At 40.4% G+C, this 22198-nt stretch overlaps 1 protein-coding gene across 10 annotated transcripts in view; it reads right to left on the minus strand.

Annotated features, from left to right (window-relative positions):
* HDAC4 (histone deacetylase 4) overlaps positions 1 to 22198 on the minus strand; it is a 494934-nt gene that overhangs the window by 26092 nt on the left and 446644 nt on the right. For all 10 annotated transcript variants that reach the window (XM_075069863.1, XM_075069860.1, XM_075069862.1 and 7 more), the window contains 5 exons: positions 20418 to 20525; positions 19797 to 19852; positions 18409 to 18496; positions 14907 to 15026; positions 11986 to 12083 (listed from right to left, as the gene is read on the minus strand). In XM_075069863.1, the coding sequence (XP_074925964.1) occupies positions 11986 to 12083; positions 14907 to 15026; positions 18409 to 18496; positions 19797 to 19852; positions 20418 to 20525 (470 nt within the window). The remainder of the gene's footprint in view (positions 1 to 11985; positions 12084 to 14906; positions 15027 to 18408; positions 18497 to 19796; positions 19853 to 20417; positions 20526 to 22198) is intronic.

Here is a 22198-nt window from a genome sequence, read left to right on the forward strand (position 1 = left end):
CCGCCACTCAACTAGTAATAGAGCAAGTGATTGAAAGCCGGCAATAACGTGTTACCATAAACAAGTGGTCTATAAATACATGGATAGACCAAAAGGAAGCTTTAATATTGCTGAAATTAGGTAAATGACACACACATATATATATTTACTTTTATATAGACACAAAGCAACTCAATCCATTTTAGGGTGGTACAATGTCAGAGGGGAACAAGAAATAAAACTAAAATGGAATACAGAAAATATTTCTCTGCAAGTGTCAACAGACACTAATCTCAATGTTATATTCTGTACAAACGTACTATCATATTGGTTTATCTTTTTTCCTGCCCCCTAAAAATCAACCCAACCTTAGTTCCGACTCAAAATATAGATTGGAAAAAAATTCACGTCATGATGAAAATTAGGCAAAATGAGCTGCTGAATACGGAATAAAAAATTGCAGTTTATGCCAATCTCACTGTTAAAGGCATTGCAGAACTGAAAATATGCCCTTTTAAAACAGAGAACCAAACCTGCCTCAATAAAAATGATACAGACCCACAAAATCCCGTGACTAGGAAAGCTTCCAGGAAGTATTCTTGGATGAATGCCTTTGTAAACGGCTCAGTTCGATGGTACACTCACTTTGTATGCAGTGTATAGCAAATGAGCAGACACACATACTCACAAAACTGGCTCGAGTGACTGCAATCATCCACACTGTCACTGGTAAGTGACATGAATGGTAGAAGAAGAAGGATCCACAAAACTCATATTCCCTATAAAATAGGATTTTCCAGTGCCTGCTCCTTTTTTCTGACGAGATGTAATGATTACTATGATTATTAAAGAATCCAGGACACTCCTGGAATGACTAGGGGAAACTGGGTAATGACATTCTACCTTTCTGAAGTCTTATGTCAATGAAACTCGAGATGGCAGTACTCTCTATTTCCAGTTTCTAACTCACTCTCCTAATTAGGAAAACCCTTAATAGCCAAGCATGTGATTTTGCATTTTGTGTAAAATAAATGTTAACCCTCTCTTCAAAATATGCACACAATGGGACTGGTGATCATACCTATGCACTTATATTAGTTTCCTTAAAGCTTTTTACAGTATTACTGTATTAGCAGTATATACTGCAAGCTGGCACAAGGAACTGATGGCAAGTGGTGTACGATTTTCACAGGGCTTTAAATACTGTCTGCCATGTCAAAGGGAATCCCAGTGTACACCAGCAAAAACTGGGGTTAGGTCACTAAAGGTGAACAACGTGGCATTCATGCACAGGGAAAAATAAAAAGTTTCAGAACAGCGAAAGAAAAAACTGAGTAGTGTGTGGTCTGAAAAGTCTTTTGGTTTCACTTCCTCACATAAGATTGCCATGGTAATCTAAGGAGCTCCTGCATTTATTACTGGTGGTTCATCAGCACTGTTATAAAGACACATAGAAGAAAATTACTTCACTTTCCTTACTCTGTCAGAAAAAATAATTTTTTTTTGCAGTGGTTGTGGGTCACAGCTCTAATTTGAGTGATGTTGCTGTTTTCTGTACTGCACTGCAAAGAGCTTTTAACTGCTGTCAAAACTCCAGAAAGACCAGATTTTAATTTTCTCCTCAATTAATTTATTGCTATGTAAACTTTTCCTCCACACACATTATTATTTAATAAAGCCTTACTAGGACTTTTTGCTTATGACTTTAAAGCCAAGAAAATCTTTTTACTGAAACCCAAAGACATTCTAAGTAAAAACCACCTCATTCACAAAGAACTTAAGCAGCAGTTTCGAAGCAAGTGCATGTGGCAAAGGTTTTCTTTTCTGTGCTTTGAAGTACTGCTGAGCTATTTAGTTTCTAGCCAAAGGAAAACTGCTAAACTCATCAGATTTTTTCAGAACTAGGGTTATGATATTTTGAGAGTTGCTAGTATTTGTTCCTGTTGCATGGTATCACCCCAACTCCAATCAAAGTGAAAACCAGAATCAACTTTAAATTGTGTAATTATAATATTACCCTATATGGAACATGCCAATACAAACAGTTGATATGACCAGTGATTGACAATTCTTTTCTTTTTTATGCATCATAGAATATACTATTCTGTTGATTTCCAAATATTAGCATACTGGAGTAATGTGAAGTAGCAGCAAATTTCAGGTGAGCAATAAGCACATCTCACTCACATCATCAGTGGCATTCATCAATTACATGCAGACCTGACAGAAGTTAAAAGAAACCCTCTAGTGGCATGAAGAATACATACACCCATATGAACTGCTAAGAGTTTGCTGAAAATTAAGAACATGAAACTTATTCGAACAAACTGAAAAGAGGAAGTGCCGTGGTTATCCTTAAAAGTCAGTATTTGCCAATAGTTATCACACACACAGGTATCTGAGATTCTCAGTTCCCCCTTTATTTAAAAAAGGAGATCTCTCTGGTAACAGTATTGTAATAGTTGGCAAATGCAAGATTCTTAATGACTACTACTGCATATATGTAACGTATCAGAGGGGTAGCTATGTTAGACTGGATCTATAAAAGCAGCAAAGAGTCCTGTGGCACCTTATAGACTAACAGATGCATTGGAGCATGAGCTTTTGTGGGTGAATACCCACTTCATCGCATGCATGTCCCATGCATCTGACGAAGTGGGTATTCACCCATGAAAGCTCATGCTCCAATACGTCTGTTAGTCTATAAGATGTCACAAGACTCTTTGCTGCTTCCAAATATGTAATGTTTTAAAAGGTAACTAGTGCTGCTCAATATTTGAAATAACATTTCAGGTGATCATTAGGCCCTCAAAAGTCTGAGAAATTTGAGCTGCAGACGACCTGGCCAGGACAATCAGTGTAATTAGAATTGGGCCAGAAACACAACTGAGAGTCCGAACTACCTGACAAATCTGAGGGCAGGGTTTGGATGCAAATCCTGGGATCTAAGCCTCACTCCTCCTCCAATTTTTGTTCTAGGTTGATACAAAATTTAGAGTGGGTAGATTTCCCACTCAGATGTAGCTGAAATCTCATGCAAAAAGCTTTAAATAAACAAAGAACCCTAAGCTAACAATGCTTGCTCAAATCTGTGGTCAAAATTCCATGAAACCCAGCACATGAGATTTTAGTGCACTGGAATCCAGACCTGAATCCTTTCCTTGATTCATGCCTCAGGCCCAAAACTCTAGCCTAAGAGTATGGCTACACTTGGAATTTCAAAGCGCTGCCGCGGTAGCGCTTTGAAGTGTGAGTGTGGTCAGAGCGGCAGCGCTGGGAGAGAGCTCTCCCAGCACTGCACGTAAACCACATCCTTTACGGGTGTAGCGTGCAGCACTGGGAGCCGCGCTCCCAGCGCTGCCGCCCTGATTACACTGACACTTCACAGCGCTGCATCTTGCAGCGCTCAGGGGGGTGTTTTTTCACACCCCTAAGCGCGAAAGTTGCAGCGCTGTAAAGTGTGAGTGTAGCCAAGCCCTAAGTCTTAGGTCAGCTGTTACTCCCTTCATTACTCCCAAAGGCTGCAAACAGGATTGGGTGCCACTGTGCTACCTGCTGGATAAATGCATTAGGAAGACACAATCTCTGCTCCAAAAACTCACAAATAAGACACCACTGGCGTGACAAAAAAGGGGTCTAAAATACTGCCCTGGTGCTACAACTGGATCTAATCAAGCATACGCTGGCACCCATGCAGAGGTCCCACTGTCCCAGCAAGGGCACAGGGCTCCAGCCACACTGATCTGACTGCAGGATTGGGGCCTATGGCACCATCCACACGATTTTGGACTGTACTAACTGTACTCTATGGGAATGTCTACACTGCAGCTGGGAGAGAGCCTCTCAGCCCAGGTAGACAGACTCATGCTAATGGGACTCAAGCTGGAGTGCTAAAGAATAGCAGTGTGGATGTTGCAGCTCTGGTGGGACTTGGCTAGTCACGTGAGCTCAGACCCAGGGTGTCGGTGGGCATGAGAACCTGACCCACTGCCTGAGTCACAGTGTCCACACTGCTGTCTTTAGAAATCGTGAGTTTGTCTACCCCGCCTGTGAGCCTCGCTCCCAGCTACCCTATGTTTAAACACCCATTGCATTCTAACCTCCTATTTTTACTCCCTAATACTGCTCTCAAAAAGAATTCCTTTAGGCTCAAGTTTTATACGTGAATCTTTTTTTAAGGTTTGAACAAAAGCCACAGAGCTACTGAGCTACATTTCTAGTGTTTTACTTGTTGACAACATTTTGTTAGATGCACCTAACATACCTGCTGTTTTTTTTTTTGGAAGATTAAGTACATGGGGGAAAATACTCTTTTGACTAAAATTGAGCATGAACCCCAGAAGAAAATGCTGGAGAAATTAGAAGTGATTCCTTGACACTGCAAAGACAGGTGCATTTTGCAAAGGCCACAGACAGAAAGGTAGGAGAATAAAGCAGCATTTTATATAGAATGGGCTCTTTCTGCCTGTGTGTGGGGTGGGTGCTGGGACTGTCAGAAGAACCAAGAGAATTGCAACACAGAATGCTTCGAACCTTTTTTTCTTCTTCAAATGTTGTGAATTATATAAATTACAAGCACTAATTACACTTTTTAAGCAACATTCTTCTTTCTTAAACCTTTTCAGTTAATCTTAAAACAATCACAAATAAGCTGAACAGTTATGCAGCAGTTAAAATTCACTGTAGTAAACCTTCAATTAATGATTTCATTATTGTTTAATTTGAAATCTTGATAATTTCTTTAATTTTGATTTAGTCTATTTCTGCAACTTTTAAAATCTATTAGCCCTCACCTCAGAAATCAAAGCACTATATATAATATTGCACAATTCATTGAAAAGACTACTTAAATTTTCTAACTGATGAACAATTCTAAAATCTTTACGTCTATTGATGCCTGCTGCAAAATGATGCATAGCATTTTACTTTATTTAGAAACATTTCCCCTACTGTTGGCATCCTATAACAAAACATCATCTACACCTGCTGTTAATCTCGTTCTCAAAATCATGCCCTCCATTTGTAGCAGTAATTGTCTCTACAATAATTTATTATGCCAAATATGTTTAGGAATTTAGCTAAGACATAAATAGGCAGAGCACATAAAATCTAAAATATAAAGGTGACATTTCTATGGAAAAAGTCTTAGAAGCAAAACCAAACCAAACCCCAAAAATACAGTTCTGCATATCTCTCACATATATTTTTTGCATAAATAGATTATTTAAAAAAATCTAGTTTTCTATGATATGTACATAGGTCTGTAAGAAACCTAGTACAAGAAGAATCTTCCAACAAACAATACTTATTTGACTTATAATTTAAATTAAAAGGTGAACAACATTAAAATAAAATTATACATAGAATATTAATGCTTCAGGAGATCACTGTCAGGTAGCCAAGGTAAACCAAAGACAAGATAACACAACTGCTACCGCTCCATTGTGGATACGTTCTTACAGTGACTTACAACAAGGTGCTAGAAAAACCTTATTTCATGTGTTAAAGGTAATTGTTCTAGCCTTGTAATAAGGACCTGAACACAATCTTCACACTTTTACTAAGATTTTCCTTGCCAGGTTTGTGCCCTGTAATTAAACATAATCTTTTAAAATGTTATGAGAGTTTAAGGAAGAGGAACATTATTTACTCTTATAAAACACGTTAGGAAACAAACTGAACTTTACAACAGTTTGTTCTATAACTATGTAGCAACAACAATGGATTCCAATAACATTTTGATAATTTAAGAAATTATTTTAATTATATGCCATACATTTGAGTTTAATTCACTTCCTCATAATCTATGAAATCTGTATTGGACAAATACTTTAGTGGTGAATTCAGCTGTGGAATGTTAGTGCAGTAAATGGTTAGCTAAATTATAATGTTATACTGTTTTAAGCAAGCATATCCATTGTTACAATACCATGGAACAGTGCCAAGCACTGAAAGAAATACCAAATCAGTTTTGTCATATGGAATGCCCATTGGTGGTTGAAGTGATCTCTTTTAAAATTTATCAGTAATGATGTCACCCCAACTTCAGAACAAAGTGAAATATACTCATGTTCTAAGCTGTCTATGATTTCAGCCTTCAGTTATGGATAGTACAAATGGCACAGCTAAGGATAAAACAATTCTGCAATTTTTAACTCTTGCTTTTGAAACAACTCAAAACACAATTACTAATTATTTCCACTTCCCAAGGTATTAAGATATCTTGGCTCTTCTGTCTAACACAAACTTCTAGCTCAAACATGTTTCAGAGTGTTAGCTGTGTTAGTCTGTATCAGCAAAAAGAACGAGGAGTCGTTGTGGCACCTTAGAGAAAAATTAGCATAGGAAATAGTTTTTACTTTGTGTAATGACCCATCCACTCTCAGTCCTTATTCAAGCCTAATTTAATGGTGTCCAGTTTGCAAATTAATTTCCCCCTACTGTTAGTCACACCTTCTTGTCAATTGTTTGAAATGGGCCAACCTGATCAACACTACAAAAGTCTTTTTTTTCTCCTGCTGATAATAGCTCACCTTAATTGACTAGTCTTGTTAAGAGTTGGTATGGCAACACCCATTTTTTCATGTTCTCTGTGTTTATATATCTTTCTACTGTATTTTCCACTGCATGCATCCGATGAAGTGGGTTTTAGCCCACAAAAACTTATGCCCAAATAAATGTGTTAGTCTCTAAGGTGCAACAAGTGCTCCGTGTTCTTTTAGCTCAAACATGTTTGTTTATTTTAAGGTTATTGGTATAATAATCAATAGAAAATCCTAACCCTAAATTATGAATTTCCCTTTGGAACTAGGAAAATGGTACTATCTGAAATGGTTTTTGAACTTGAAGAAAACTAGGAATTTAATTTGCAGTCATTTGTTTTATCATAAGTAGATTACTTTATGATGCCAACTATCCAAATTACTTCTTCATTTGAATGCATACTTTTATCAAACCCATGCATCAGTCACGACCTTTAAAATCCCAACCATTGTTGCACATTTTTCTTCCTCATCTTGTTACATAGAAAGGTACCTTTCTATTCTAAATACAATGTAGTCAAGAATATTAGGAGTTAAAGTAAAAAAACAGTACATCAGTATCTCTGTCTAGCTCAAAGGATTTTCACTGATTCCTCTACAGACTTCAAAGCCTCACAGTTTGGCATTTGGACTGGTTTGAATTAAAGTTCAGTTCTCTGCTGTGAGTTTCCAAGTTCATGGTGAAAGTGCCTGCTTCTTCTGGATTTCATTAGGGCCAATTTTCTTATCTTTTTTTCATCTTAGGTTTGATTCCCTGCAAATGCAACGTGGCATTCGATGGGTCGGAATAACAAGGTGCTGCCTTAAAGGCATGTATTGTCTCATGGGGTACGCGTGCGCGCACACACACACACACACAAAGGATATATGACCCATTCCCTTCTCTTGTCTAACTTTCAGGGGACTATAAATTTTAAACTTCAAAGCATTTTTACATTAAAATTTAAAAAAAAGTTCAGGAAAATGTTTTTCAAAGAAGCTGGTTAAGATTTAAAAAGGTCACTTGATAATGTATTATCATGAAAGAACTTGGCATAAGATTAAAAAGGTTTCCAACTGAACTTCTACGCTGAAGGTGTGTGCATGTGTGTATATGGTTGGTGTTACTATGTGTAAGATCGGTCGGGCAAGTAACTTTCCTCACAACAGTACTCGCAAAATGACGGCCATGACCATGTTTGGTGTACGTACGCTGATTAGCCATATTCTCTGGTCAATAAGTGTCAGCATCAATTAGGCAATGGTTGGGTACATTATTTTTTTAAAGACTATTCTGAACAATTTTACAACAGCCTTGAAATTCAATTAAAATATAATACCAATTTGCCATTCAGCTCTGGGCTACAGGTTTTTCCTAGAATGAAAAGATCAATCTTGTTGAGTGCTAGGATAAAAAGACCTCCACTTTGCACAATAGCATAACATCATTGTTCTCCTACAAGTGGAGGAAAATGGGAAGATAAATTATTGTAAATTATATAAATTATATGTAATCTTTTAAAAATCTGTTGAGTTAAATCTCTATTTGTTAGTAAAATACATTAATATTTTTATGAGATAAAAATATGCACACACTCAGTAAAGGAAATAATGCTACTGGTTCCACTAGATTGAAAAGATGCAATGGAACCTCACGAAGTTGATATTCCATCTGTGTATTTTCAAAAATGTCAAGATATTTGCATCTGATACTTTGCATGTTTACATTGCCCTAAATTATGCAGACATTTGCCAGAAGTCCATTAAACCTGACTTGAAGTCAGAAAACCACTTCAACTGATAATTGTAGAAAAAGATGCAGAATGGTCTCTGGGAAAGATGAAACCTACAAATACGTCAGATCACGAACCTATACATATTTTCACATGGAAAGAAACTAGTAAAAATATTGAGAAAGGAATGTGTTGTCTCACACACGGTCCTCTATGTACCAGTATATTATGTAACACTTTAGTCAAAGTTGGTTGTCCTCATTTCACCCTGTTATCCCCTAATTTTGACAGTACCTGTCACACTTTCCTTCTATGCTGCCCACATTCATAAGGGGAAAGTGCATTACTAACAGACTTCCACCAAGTTCTAAAGCAGTGGTCCCCAAAGTGGTGCCCGCAGGCACCATGGCACCTGCCGGGGCATTTATATGCGCCCACCTAGTGCCCAGCAGGGGAGAGAAGCCGCAGCCCTGTGCCTGCTGGGGACAGAGAACTCCGGGGCCTGGAGGCTGCTGGCGCCGGTGTTCTCTGTCCCTGGCAGGTGCAGGGCAGTGGCTTCTCTCCAGCTTTTCTAGGGTTGCAGGCTGTGGGCACAGGCGTTCTCTGTCCCTGGCAGGCGCGGGGCTATGGCTTCTCTCTGGCTTCTCCGGGGCTGCAGTCTGCGAGCGCCAGTGTTCTCTGTCCCCGGTAGGCACCAGGCCACAGCTTCTCTCTAGCTTTGAAGCCAGAGAGAAGACGTGGCCCCGTACCTGCCGGTGACAGAGAACTTTGGGGCTGCAGACTGTGGGCACCGGTGTTCTCGGTCCCTGGCAGGTGCAGGGCCACGGCTTAAGCCAGAGAGAAACTACGGCCCCGTGCCTGCCGGCGACAGAGAACTCCAGGACTGCAGGCTTCATTCTATGTTAAAGTAAGAGTAATAAATATATTTGGACCAGCAGTTCAACAATGTTTTACTTTTTTAAAATAAGATGAAAACTGTTTATGATATTTATTTTGTAAAAACTCCTTAATTTTTCTTACAGGTAGATAAAAAAGAGCAAATTCACATGGTAAAGTGAGAGAGTAATTGCCGAATAATTTAATTAATATCTTTTATATGTAAAATTACCCTTTTTATCTTATGGATTCATATATTACGTAATATTAAATATGATTTTTTGTATTATTTAATGTACAAATACAAAATAAGCCTTGAAAAATTGCTGGCGCCATCACACTTTTCTGAAAACATGAATGTGCTACTGCCACAAAAAGGTTGGGGACCATTGCTCTAAAGCATCAGTGATGTAGCATCAGCCTATCCTGAGCTTTCCTCTTGCAGCTCAACAAAGCGCTACTGTAAACCTTCAATAAAGTCCCAGAAAGGTGCTACTGGACAAAAATTCTCTCAAATGAACAAGCTCCAGTGTTCTGTGCATCCCCTCCGACAATATGATAAAGTCAAGGCTCTGATAAGTCATCTTCTACCATACTGCACAGTCTTGTTCTGTTTTAATCCTTTTGTAAATGGTAAGAGCAGAGCAAAATGAATGACCTAGAAAGTCACCTATGCTTAAGACAGAACATGAATGGAAGAGAATGTTTCTACAAAAGAGCTGCTTCCCACAGTTACATAAACACTCAAGAGAGTGGAGAGAGACTTATTTTCAAAGTCAGACACCCTGAGCTAGTGACAATATTCTGCAACCGTGGCTTCCTGATGTATCATAGGACTTGTATTGATACAATCATTTTGCCTGCCTGTCTGATGCTAGTAGAGCAGCGAGGCTGACCAAAGTGCAGCGTGCAGTGCTCCAGCGGTGACACTGGAACAGAGCTACAAAAGACATGTTCATGGGTGGCCCAGGTATTGACCCACAAATACAGCAGATTCATGTGGAATCACACATCACTCTGGTTTCTAGCGCTGTTGTGGTGGGTGAAGATGAGACTAATGGGAATGAAAAAGAAGAGTCTGCTCACAAACTTCTGTGCAAGAACGAAAGGCAATTGGAAAACTCAGTGATTTTTAAAAGGTATTATAAGATTGTGTGTGTCTGTGTCAGTCACCGTGTGGAGCTCTGACAGATTTGGGTCAAAGGAGGTGAAAAATCAGAATGTGTTAACATGATCTTGAGTACCAAAGGCATATATTGGATGAGAACAGGAGGTCACCAGCATAAGGCAAAGCAAAACATCAACAAGAGAGCTGCAGAATGGTTCTCAGTGTTACCGAATGCGACACTCGGGGTATCCCTCTGCTCAGTTCTCCCATTCCAGAGCTTCCTGTCTCATTCTTCATTCTCACTGCCCCCACGCCCTATCCCTCAAAGCACTTCTAACACAGCTTCTACACCTTGCTAACTCTGGCTGTATGAGATGGACAGGGCAGGGCAGGACGGGAGTGCTGCAGTGCCAGTGTTATGGGAGCTGCGTGAGCAATTCTCCCACACCAGGAGAAGAAACTGCAGTTGAACAGACTGGACCGGAATAAATCCCCAGAATTTGACTGGTCTCAGCAATGATAACTCATGCCTTAGGGTATCTGCACCTGGAATGACTTGGCAAAAAGTCTTTCTGGGTCCATCTCCCTAGACAGAGAGAGAGAGAGAGAGAGAGAGAGAGAGTGTGTGTCCAACCAGAGAAGAGCTTATTCACTAAAGCTTCTTCACGCAGCACACAGTCAATCTGTGGAACTCCTTGCCTGAGGAGGTTGTGAAGGCTAGGATTATACCAGGGTTTAAAAGAGAACTAGATAAATTCATGGAGGTTAAGTCCATTAATGGCTATTAGCAAGGATGGGTAAGGAATGATGTCCCTAGCCTCCGTTTGTCAGAATATGGAGATGGATGGCAGGAGAGAGATCACTTGATCATTATCTGTTAGGTTCACTCACTCTGAGACACCTGGCATTAGTCACTGTCAGCAGACAGGATACTGGGCTGGATGGACCTTTGGTCTGACTCAGTATGGCCATTCTTATGTTCTTACTGTAATTTTATATACCAGACCAGCCGAGCTTTTGCTGAGCAATGAATAAGTGCCAGTCATTCGGCATCTTGCTCACACAGATCCATTGCTATGACCAGGCACACCCTTTTCCTTTCTCTGCATTGGCTTTCAGTCACAGAACGCTCAAGCAATTGGAATCCTATTTTTAGTTTACTAAAAAGAAAAAGAAAGTTGCAGAAAAGAAGAGTGATTTCACTGCAGAAAGATGTGATTTCAGCTAAGATGGGTTTTGTCAGGACTGGTGCAACCATTTAAGCGATCGCCTAGGGCGCTGGGATTTGGTGGGGCGCCATTTTCTTCAGCAACGAGACCGCGGTGGCCGGAATTTCAGCTGCCCCAGTTGCCACTGGCATTTAGGCGGAGGAAGCTGGGGCAGGGGAGAGCAGGGAGGGCCGCCTGCAGCAAGTAAGTGGGGGGGGGGGCGGCACTCAGGGGAACTCCCCACCCCAGCTCACTCCTGCCCCACCTCCTCCCCAAGTACACCATGGCTGCTTCACTTCTCCCGCCTCCCAGGCTTGTTGCGCCAATCAGCTTAGGCGCCGCAAGCCTGGGAGGTGGGAGAAGTGAAGCAGCCATGGCGTGCCCGGGGTGCTTGTGCTCGGAGCAGGGGTGAGCTGGGGCGGGAGGAGGTGCCTCAGGAGCTGCTGCAAGGGGGGCGCCTCTGGGAGGGGACATGGGGGCGCAAGGTGGAAGTTTTGCCTGGGGCGTGAAACATCCTTGCACAGGCCCTGGGTTTTGTGAAAGGAAGGCTTGAATGTTACCTGAAAGCAGTCAAATATTCGGAGTCTCCCATCGGTGGTTCGAGGCCACCAGTAAACGCCATATTAACATTGAAACCAACACCTGGTCCTGTGCCGACCTGAGAAAAGGAATGAAGGAGTGAACAAAGATCATGTGTTAAATTCATGGAAATTCTGTTGCTGCTGGCAATATATCTTTGCAGCCTGCCATTTCTTTCAATCTCATTGATTTACTCTGCTCCTGACTGACTGATTTATTTAGAATGCATTGTTGGAGTGCTCTCTTTTTTTCCAGAACTTTTTGGCTCCCCAAAGGGAGGCAGCTTTCACATTCTCACAAGTGCTCAATTCTATGTGAAAGTGGTGCACACATCTACGATTTGACCACTGGCGGCCCAACAGCTGTGTGTTATCTAAGCATGGAGTCCCATCATTAATATACCAGCGCCTTTTCCATTTTCAAATGGACAGTATACTCTATTGAAGGAATCGTTTTCTATAATTCATCTTCACTTTATCACCAAACTCAGAAGGGTACTTTATAGTCCTGCTTTATTATGTGAATTTTCTTCACTCAGCTACAAGTGCAGTTTATTCAGAGTGAGGGCCGCCTCTGCTGGTGGAAAATATGACTTGCAACAAATAGTTACACTGAGCTAACTGGTTATTGGTAGTATATGAATCATTGTGTGCACATTTGTGAACATTATCACAGTGTGTATGCAACTTTATAAGAGGTGACAGGTGAAAAATAAACACACAACATTTACGGTAATTAATCTGAAGAAAAATGTGAACCCCCTTTCTATCTCCTATCTAAAATGAAGTGCTGGTATTGTGTTGCTACCTAAATACAACTAATCTGGAGATTCAATTTAGATGCACTATACAACTACATAAATAGCTGTATCAGTTTAGATAAATTTCAGAATTTGGGATTCAAACTTTTCTTTGGCTGCCTTACTGTAAATACTAGCTACTAGAAAACAGTCTGTCCATCCATCCATCTAATTTTAATACATAATCTACTAATATTTCCTATATTAAAATTTATGTTTAGCAGAACTGTATTTTGTAAATATGCCTGAGAGAACATTAGGAAACCCCACCACTTTATGCTCCTTTTTTTTTTTTTCACACAATTTATAATCTACTAAAGAGTGTCCTTCCAATCCAATATATTCATTTTTTAGACAAAACAATCATTACATTATTAAAAGATTTTACAGACTCAGCATGAATATGAGTGCAGCCAAGGTCTGTAAATTTGCACTCCTTGTCCATCCTGCAGCATCAGTTAAACGCTGCATAAATGTTCCGTCGTTGGCTCTGATTATAGTGCACAAACAAGGTAATAAAACAAGGCTGTGCTTTATATTCTTTAGATGCCTAGAAGGAATATCAAAATGTGCAGAACAGAAAGGATAAATCTGACAGGGCAAAAACACTCTATGGATTTTCAAAATTACCAACATTTCAAAATAAATATAGTTAGTTAAAATATTTTAATTGCCCTTTGAATCATGTATACAGATTTTTATAACTGCATCTCCATTAGAAAGGAACAACTTTGTTTAAATCAATATTAGTCAAAACTATGGAGTCTTTGCGGACTTTACCAATTATCTAAATTAAACACAGCGAAGTCTGGTTCATTCATGGCCTCTCCCCCCCCCCCCTCCATTTGCAGTTCTGTGTAGAATTTATTAATAGGGATAAATAACCTACAAGCAAATTGAAATAACTGTCTGAGTGAACAGCAATCATTTTCTGTTAGCCCACTCTGATAAATCAAACATCTGGTCTTGTGTAATGAGGTCAGCTAACAGTGAGGTTGGGAACATCATGCTATAGGATTCTGTACAAAGAATGACTTCTGGCTTGCTTAAGACAAGACGGGCAGACTAATGTAATGGCTATTTTAAAACAAAATTGACTTCTTCCCTGACAGTTATGTTTTCTTGTGAAAACCAGTTAAAGGTCCACAAGCCAAAGTAGGCCCTTTGTAATAGAATAAACGATGGAACGGAGAAATAGCTGACAGGTACGCTTCCAAATGAGAGGCCTAAGCTGAGCTTCTTGAAGGAGAAGGCTGAATGTAGAATGAAAAAAATAGTACTTGATGAAAGTGTGTGTGTCCATCTGGTGGAAGTCCAAATAGAAAAATGCTTCCATTCTAGTTGATATGCCTTGTCTGTGGAAGGCTTATGGGTTTCTAAGAGTGTGTTTTGGACACTGTCCAACAGTTCTAACTAATCTGTAGCTAAAAATCCAATATCCAAGCTTCTGGATGCAGGAAAAGCAGGTGTAAATGCAGCACTCACTCCTCTGAACAATGACATGGCATGGTCAGGAGTAAAAGAGATGGATCCCAAGCCTGTGCCAGGAGATCAGAGCATTGGTGAGTCCATGCAGTAATTGTAAAACCATAAGCACCCTCTTGTTTTGTCTCACAAAAAGCTTGCATTGTCAGAAGGAAGGGAATGCATGTGAAGTTGTGTTCGCCAATGAAGAGAAGACTTTCGTCTGTTAAGCAAAGGCGCCTGTTTGAACAACTGTCCACTAATGACTTATTAGAGACTAATCTTGTTGATCAATCACAGAATCAATCCTGGAATAATCCTTATTATTTGACTAAGATGGTCTATCAAGGTGTATCTTTTTCTTGCCAGGACAAAATGTAAATTTTATGGCATTGCTAGGACTTTAGAAACACACAAAAATGGGTTCTAAGAGAAGCATTAATAGGCATTCATGTGAGCAAGGGCAGTACAAGCTTTCCTACAGTGCTCTGTCATTTCACTTCTTGACCTATGGAAGTCCCCCCAGTCTTGTCAATGCATCTCCCTCCTGACCAGCAGCAGATTCTACCAATGAAATCCTGAGGTGCCAATCACAGTAATTGTATGGTGGACAGGTATTCTGTTTATTTATGCTCTTACCTCATCAGGAGCTCCACTGCCTGGGAAGAAGTTTCCATCATCATAGCGATGTAGTGAAATATAAAGAACATTAGGATCACTGTAGAAAGCTTGCTGAGTACCATTCCCATGGTGCACGTCCTTCAGGGACAGAGATTGTATTAGATAAGGAGGATTAGTACACTAGTGACAGTCCAAATGAAAAAACACCAGGCTGGTTCTTTTTAATCCAAGTGAAGCAGTTTATTGAAAACTAGAATGGATCCACACAATACTAAAACTAGGTTTTTGTTACACAGTAGAACCCTTATTTGACTAGCTAGCTGGGGACTGAGGAGTTCCTGAAATTGAAGAGTTCATACAATTAACATCACAAAACCACAGTTGGTATGGTGCATAAGTGGCAGCACAGCAGTGCACTGCATTGCTTTCTTCTTGTCCTTCAAAATACTGCACAGTAATTGCCAACATACTGACAGTGCTGGAATATAAAGGGATGTCAACTTGTTTTTCATCCTCATCACTTTTTTTATGTGATTCTCTCCCCACCCAAAAAAACATCATGAAATAGGGTTTAAATACAACTGGTTTTTTGTAAAACTGAGGCTCTATTTTCCTTTCAATTCAACATAACTGGGTAATTAATTAATCTCAATTATACACCTGAATGAAAACAAGATGTTCTCTTAGACAGAACTGGGAGGAGCTATGTTAATCACCGTAAGTCTGACCAGGCCGTCTGTCTGCAGGCCAAAACACTTGTTTAAGCTCTGTGCAGGAATGAGTCCTATGAGTGCAATTTAACAGCAATGCAAAGAAAAAAAAAAAAAAAAAATGATCTCAACCAAACAGGCCAATTCCCCTATCACCAAGATATTAATGGACTAATACAGCTTACAAAAGGAGACATTTCTTCAAATTGTCTTTTAATTTCTGCTACAAAACCAAGTCATTGAGAAGGGAAGAAGAGTAAAAAGAACTCTGAGAAAAGTGATGGACCAACATGGAAATCTATCCTGAACATTTATTTTTAACTTAAATAGATGAATGAGTCACATCCAGAACCTGAGAAAGCAATCAGACTTCCAAAAGGAGTGTTGCACGTTTGTAAAAATCCTAGCTTCTCTTGTTGAGTGACCCACTAGTGTTGCTGGTTTGCCCAAACGTGCATAATGTTGCACAATCCCTCAAGCAGGTTACTGAAATTGTCCAGAACGCTGCTCAAGCCAAGCCAGTCAGGGACTCTGTCAGTTTCAATAATCTCTCAGCTCATGAGAACAGAGTTGGGATGGACATAATGCTCATGCCCAGTAATCTCAACCAGCATCTGACACAGCCACTCATCTTGAAGTTTGGATCTGATGTGTGTTTATAGAACCATTGAATATCAGGGTTGGAAGGGACCTCAGGAGGTCATCTAGTCCAACCCCCTGCTCAAAGCAGGACCAATTCCCAACTAAATCATCCCAGTCAGGGCTTTGTCGAGCCTGACCATAAAAACCTCTAAGGAAGGAGATTCCACCACCTCCCTAGGGAACTCATTCCAGTGCTTCACCACCCTCCTAGTGAAATAGTGGTCCCGGCTAATATCCCAGCTAAACCTCCCCACTGCAACTTGGACCAGTTTGCTCCTTGTTCTGTCATCTTTACCAGTGAACAGGTCAACAGATCCATCTTCTTAGAACCCCTTTTCAGGTAGCTGAAAGCGCTTATCAAGATGTCCCCCTGCATGTTCTTCTCTTTGCAACTAAATAAGTCTAGTTCCCCTCGGCCTCTCCTCATAAGTCATGTGGCTCCAGCCTCCTATCATTTTTGTTGCCCAGTGCGTGGACTCTTCCCAATTTTTTCACATCCCTCTTGTAAGTGTGGGGCCACAAAACTGGACACAGTACTTCCAGATGAGGCTTCTCAGCAATGCCTGAATGAACGGAGAATGATCCGTCCCTCGACCGTGCTGGTTAAATGCCCCAAAGTTATACAGCCAAAATGCCGGTTAGCCTTCTGGCAACAAGGAGGCACACCTGTGGACTTATATCAGCTTCTTGTCCCACGGTAACCCTAGGTCTTTCTGCGTGAACTGGCTTCTAGCCATTCAGTCCTAGTTCTGTAGCAGTGCATGGGATTCTTCCGTTCCTAAGTGCGGGACTCTGGCAATTGTCTTGTTTGAACCTGTCTTTAGGGTTGAAACCTGTCTAGGGCCCGTTCTATTCAATGTCTTCTTAATTGATTCTTGATGATGGGATAGATTGACACATTAAGTAAAATTTGCAGATGACACCAAGTGTGGAGGGAGGTGGTGGACACCTTGAGGGTCAGGGATAGGATTTCAGGGGACTAGACAAACTGAGAGAAGGTGGGCCTACAAGAGAACCTATTGAAAGTCAACAAGCGACAAGTGCAAAGTCCTGCCTTAGGACAGAAAACCCCAATGCATCTACAGCGCTGGGGACTGTTGGCTAAGTAGCAGTGCCTGAAAGAAAAGGATCTTGGGGTTAACGGTAAGATGGAAAGTTGAACATGAGTCTACAGTGTGACTCTTGTAGCCAAAAAGGTAATAGCATACTGGGCTGTATAGTAGTGAGTGTTGCCAGCAGATCGAGGGGATAGTGAATTATTCCCTCATTCGCGCAAGCTGTGAGGCCGCATTGGAATATTGTTCCAGTTTGGGCGCCCACACTACAAAGAAGGACGTGGAACAATTGGAGAGAGTCCAGCAGAGGGCAACAAAATGATATAGAGGACTGAGCACATGACTTATGAGAAGAGACTGAAGGAACTAGGCTTAATTTTAGCCGTGCAAGAGAGAAGACTAAGGAGGCGATTTGATGCAACCTTCGAACTACGTTGAAGGAGGTGCTCAAGGAAGGAGGAGCAATTAGGCTGTGCTCTCAGTGGTGACGGAGGACAGAACAAGTGCAGCAATGGTGGAAGTTGCAGTTTGCGGAAGTCGAGGCTGGATATTAGAAAAAACTTTCTGACTAGGAGAGTGGTGAAGTATTGGAATGGGTTACCTAGGGAGGTGGTAGAATCTCCATCTTTAGAGATATTTAAGGTCCGGCTAGACCGCACCCTGGCTGGGATTATTTAGGGAAAGTGGTCCTGCTTTTAGCAGGGGGTTGGACTAGATGACCTCATGAGGTCCCTTCCAACCTTTTGATTCTATGATTCTATAATTTATCAGATTTCTTTTGGCCCAATCCTCTAATTTGTCTAGGTCCCTTTGTACCCAAAGCCCTCTGTGTTACAGGCTTTGTTTTGGAGGGCTCATAGCGTCTTTAGAATCGGGAGGAGCGGAGAATGGGGGGAAATGGAAAAAATATGGCAAGAAGTTTAGTGCTGTGACTTTCAATCTTGATGTTACCCTTAAATAAATGTTTATTGTATATAAACCATTTTAAAGTGAACTTCAGTTCTGAGCTTCTGTAGTCTGATTGTGTTCACTGAGTTATAAATAATGTCTCTCCCCTGTGAGGAACTGACAGAGCTTCCATTGTTACTTTGGTGAGAATAAATGTTTACTCACCCAGTCCACTATAAGGATTTTGCTAACGTTGAGTCTCTGTTGGAGAAGCTTGGCTGCAATTGCCACAGAATTAAAATAGCAGAACCCCCTGGAGGTAATGAGCAAGAGAGAGAGAGAAGAAAAAAGGGGTGTTAAATATATATTCGCCTTGGTCCTTATATATAAATAAATAAATAAAATAAAATGTGAAACATAATACAGTAAGTAGGAAGAAATTTCTACTGCTTTCACTACTTCTTCCTCCCTAACAGATGTGTGCTCAATTACACACAAAAAATAACTACATGCCAACAGGTGACTCAGTGATCTCACAGGAAATGGTGAACACTACCACACATTCTAACACTCTTTACTGTGAGATGCTGCTGAAGTATACAATGTGCCTGACAGTGATTTTTAAAGTTTCAGGGCTCTCGCTCAAATTAGGAGAATAGGGGTGCAGTCAGAGAGAAAGGAGGGGATTTTAGTGATACAGATTAAATCATCTAAAGCACAGGAGATCAGTTCAGAGAAGCTTCAAAGAACTCCACTTATTCAAATCCGATAGTAAATATTCTCTGATTTCACACCAATCAAGTATCAAGGGACCAAAGGATCTGAGCATTGGTCATGAAGCCAGGCACGTACTAGTTCAAGAAACAAATTATATCCAGGGCTGAGGGAGATGCACTCATTAATATGGTTTATTACCCTCTTACCTTTTGGGAACCAGAGTTGAAATCAGCCCAACCCAATGTGGCCAAACCACTTTCAACTCTAGGGGAATAAAATCCCAACAAAGCTAAATGAGTGGAAGATTTGACTTCAGTTTCTGTTTTATGAAAAAAAATGTTTTTGTTTTTATAAAATTGGTATTATATTCCCAAGATAAAATACTGCATCAAGCATAACTTTTATAAGTGGCATATCACTGTTTCTCCATATTAAAAAACCCACGGTGTACCGAACTTACAAACTGCTCTTTATCCAAATAAACAATAGATGGGGATGATGGAATTAACAGATGGTCTGACAAAGTGGGTATTCACCCATGAAAGCTCATGCTCCAAAACGTCTGTTAGTCTATAAGGTGCCACAGGATTCTTTGCTGCTTTTACAGATCCAGACTAACACGGCTACCCCTCTGAATGTAGTTTTAGAAATAGATGCAATCTCTAAGCATGATTCTAAAACAGACTGTATTAAACAAAAAGAGGACTGGAAACTTTCCTGCTTCTAAAGTATTACAAACAGCTTTAAATCTGATGCTGTATTGTACATCACTCAGCAAGGAAGTCTATAATAAATCAAATAATTGTCTAGCTTCCAGCTCCGTATCACGTAGAGAATTCTCCTAATTAATGGCTCTAAACACTGAAGCAAACCAATTAACGCACACACATACTTACATGGGGGTACTCTCTTCAGCATGATGACCTGGAGGTCGAACAACAGCAAATCCATTCTACATATAAAACCCAACAAGAATACAGAGGGGAGATCAGACACAAAAGAACATTAGTATCTCACAGAGTGAGCTCAGAAGCTGTGGTCAGAGTTCCTAATTCAGTTTTGCAATTATTCATTAGTTCTTGATCACTCAGATGAGCATTCATGGCTTCCACTCAAGCCCTTAGCAATGTGTTAACTTTCCGTTCATTTTTAGGGGACACAGGCAGCCTGCATTTTTTGGAAACTGACTACTTTTTTTAATTGTGAGTTTCTTGTAGAGCATACTTTGAACAACTGCAGCGAACTCTGGCCCTGTTGAAGTCAATAGCAAAACTCCCACTGACTTGAGTGGCGTCAGGATCTTATGTGAGGTTGTGATTTTTTTTTTAAACCCATCCTTAAAGGTTAGTAATTTTTTTGTTCACTTGCTCATGTCCATAAGGGTCTTGTCAACTAAGGCAAGAAGGGACCATTACAACCTTCAAGCCTGGCCTCCTGTGTAACACAGGCCATAAATCTTACCTTGTCATTTCTGCACAGAGCCCTATATCAGAGCCAAGTGTTACTGCTATACCAACCTTCAATTCTCCTGTGGTCACTTTAAAAACAAGTTCAATGACACAGCCCACAGCCAGGCGAGCCGCACCAGACGAATGAACTTCATTCCAAATTGTGTCACTGTCAACCTAATGAAAACATATGAACAAAGTCAGTTTTCAGAAACAATGAGAAGAGCCTGCAGTTGGACCAGCTAGATTTACAAACTACTGAAACATAAAATTCTTGTATTCATAGTGATCATCCCAATGACAACGCAAAGAGCTGGAACCACAGGGGCCTTACATACACATACGTACTAGTGCTAGCTGCTAGTATCCCAATGCTCAGGTGGTGGCACACCTGTCTACCCATGTGAAGAGAGGAAAACTGTGACACCGGTGTTGGAGCTAATGTCACAGTAAATTCATATCTATCCATATTAACACCACTGAAGAGACAGGATTTCCAGTTGCTCTGTGGTGCTGAGGGAAGGAAGGGAGTTTGATCCCATGCAGTGTAAATTATCATGGGCTTCCTTCTAAGATTCTTATCTGAGTGTTGTCTCAATATTTCTTTTTACCATCGGGGTAAAAACTGACCCACGATCAAACAAAAAGCTTTAAAAAAATGTAAAACAAAAAACCTACTAAAGAGGGACTAAATCAATGAAGAATGATGTTTAAGAATAGACAATTCTCTAAATCCTTGTCAAATCTATTTTGGCTAGATTTACACAGAAATTACAAGAGAATCAGAAAATAAATGACCCTTCAACATCTAGGTGCTAATTGCGGACATTTAGTTTAAATGCCAAATATTTGACAGGACTAGGAACAAATCCCTTTGACAAAAACGTAGACTAGATTAGGGGAGAAAAGGAGAGACATTCTTTTGAAATTCTCTGGTTGCTCGTTATTGTACAAGACCACATTCTCATTTAAACAGGAAGTGTGCAATGTTGGCTTTTACTACAACAAGCCCAACAACTGCACAAAGGCAAGACAGGTTCACACATAGGTAATGAAATGCCCTGTTTGATATTTACTATGATTTGATAGTGAGCCCTGGATAGAAGTGGACAAAAGGAGCTTTTGGATTCCCATGGGATTGTTCATAGGCTTAGCTAGTGGGAAATGACCTGCTCTGAATCCCATTGATAGTGAGCCAGACTGTTTACACAGAGTGGTGACAGCACTGTGTGCTTTCTTCTTTTCACTCATAGCTTCTGCAAAATCCAGACTTAATGGAACTGTTCCAAGCTGAGGGTAGTCGAGTTATCCGGGACAGGCTCAGAGTAAGCAGAGTGTTTGTTGATGTGAAGAACTGTCCGATTTTATTTCTAAGATAAGACTGACTGGATCTGAACTGATCACTTTTGTGGGAACAATATCAGAAGGAGACTGAAGAAAAGTAACATCTATATTGCTTGGTTTTCATCAAATTTCACTTGCAGAGTTTTTGAAAGATATAAGCCAAGCTGAGATTCCAGAATCATAGAACTGTAGGGCTGTAATGGATCTCAAGAAGTTATCTAACCAATACTCCTATGTTAAGATAGGGTTATCCTTGACATCAATAAAACCTCTAATGATGGATCCATTTCTCTTACAGCTGACTATAGCCAGTGAACTCTCAATCAACATGGATTGTTAATGGCTTCTGTCATAAAGGTGAGTTGCCCACCTGTGGTAAAGCCTCCTGTCCCAGATCTGGACTTTAGCGTCCAAAATCTGGGTGCTTACCTGAAACTCCCCCAAGCTCACTACCTGCTTGGATATTTTCTCGCTGCCACCAACTAGGACTATTGGGGTTCCTAGTA

The sequence above is a fragment of the Chelonoidis abingdonii genome, chromosome 10 (assembly GCF_003597395.2).
Source record: "Chelonoidis abingdonii isolate Lonesome George chromosome 10, CheloAbing_2.0, whole genome shotgun sequence".
Taxonomy (NCBI): Eukaryota; Metazoa; Chordata; order Testudines; family Testudinidae; genus Chelonoidis; species Chelonoidis abingdonii.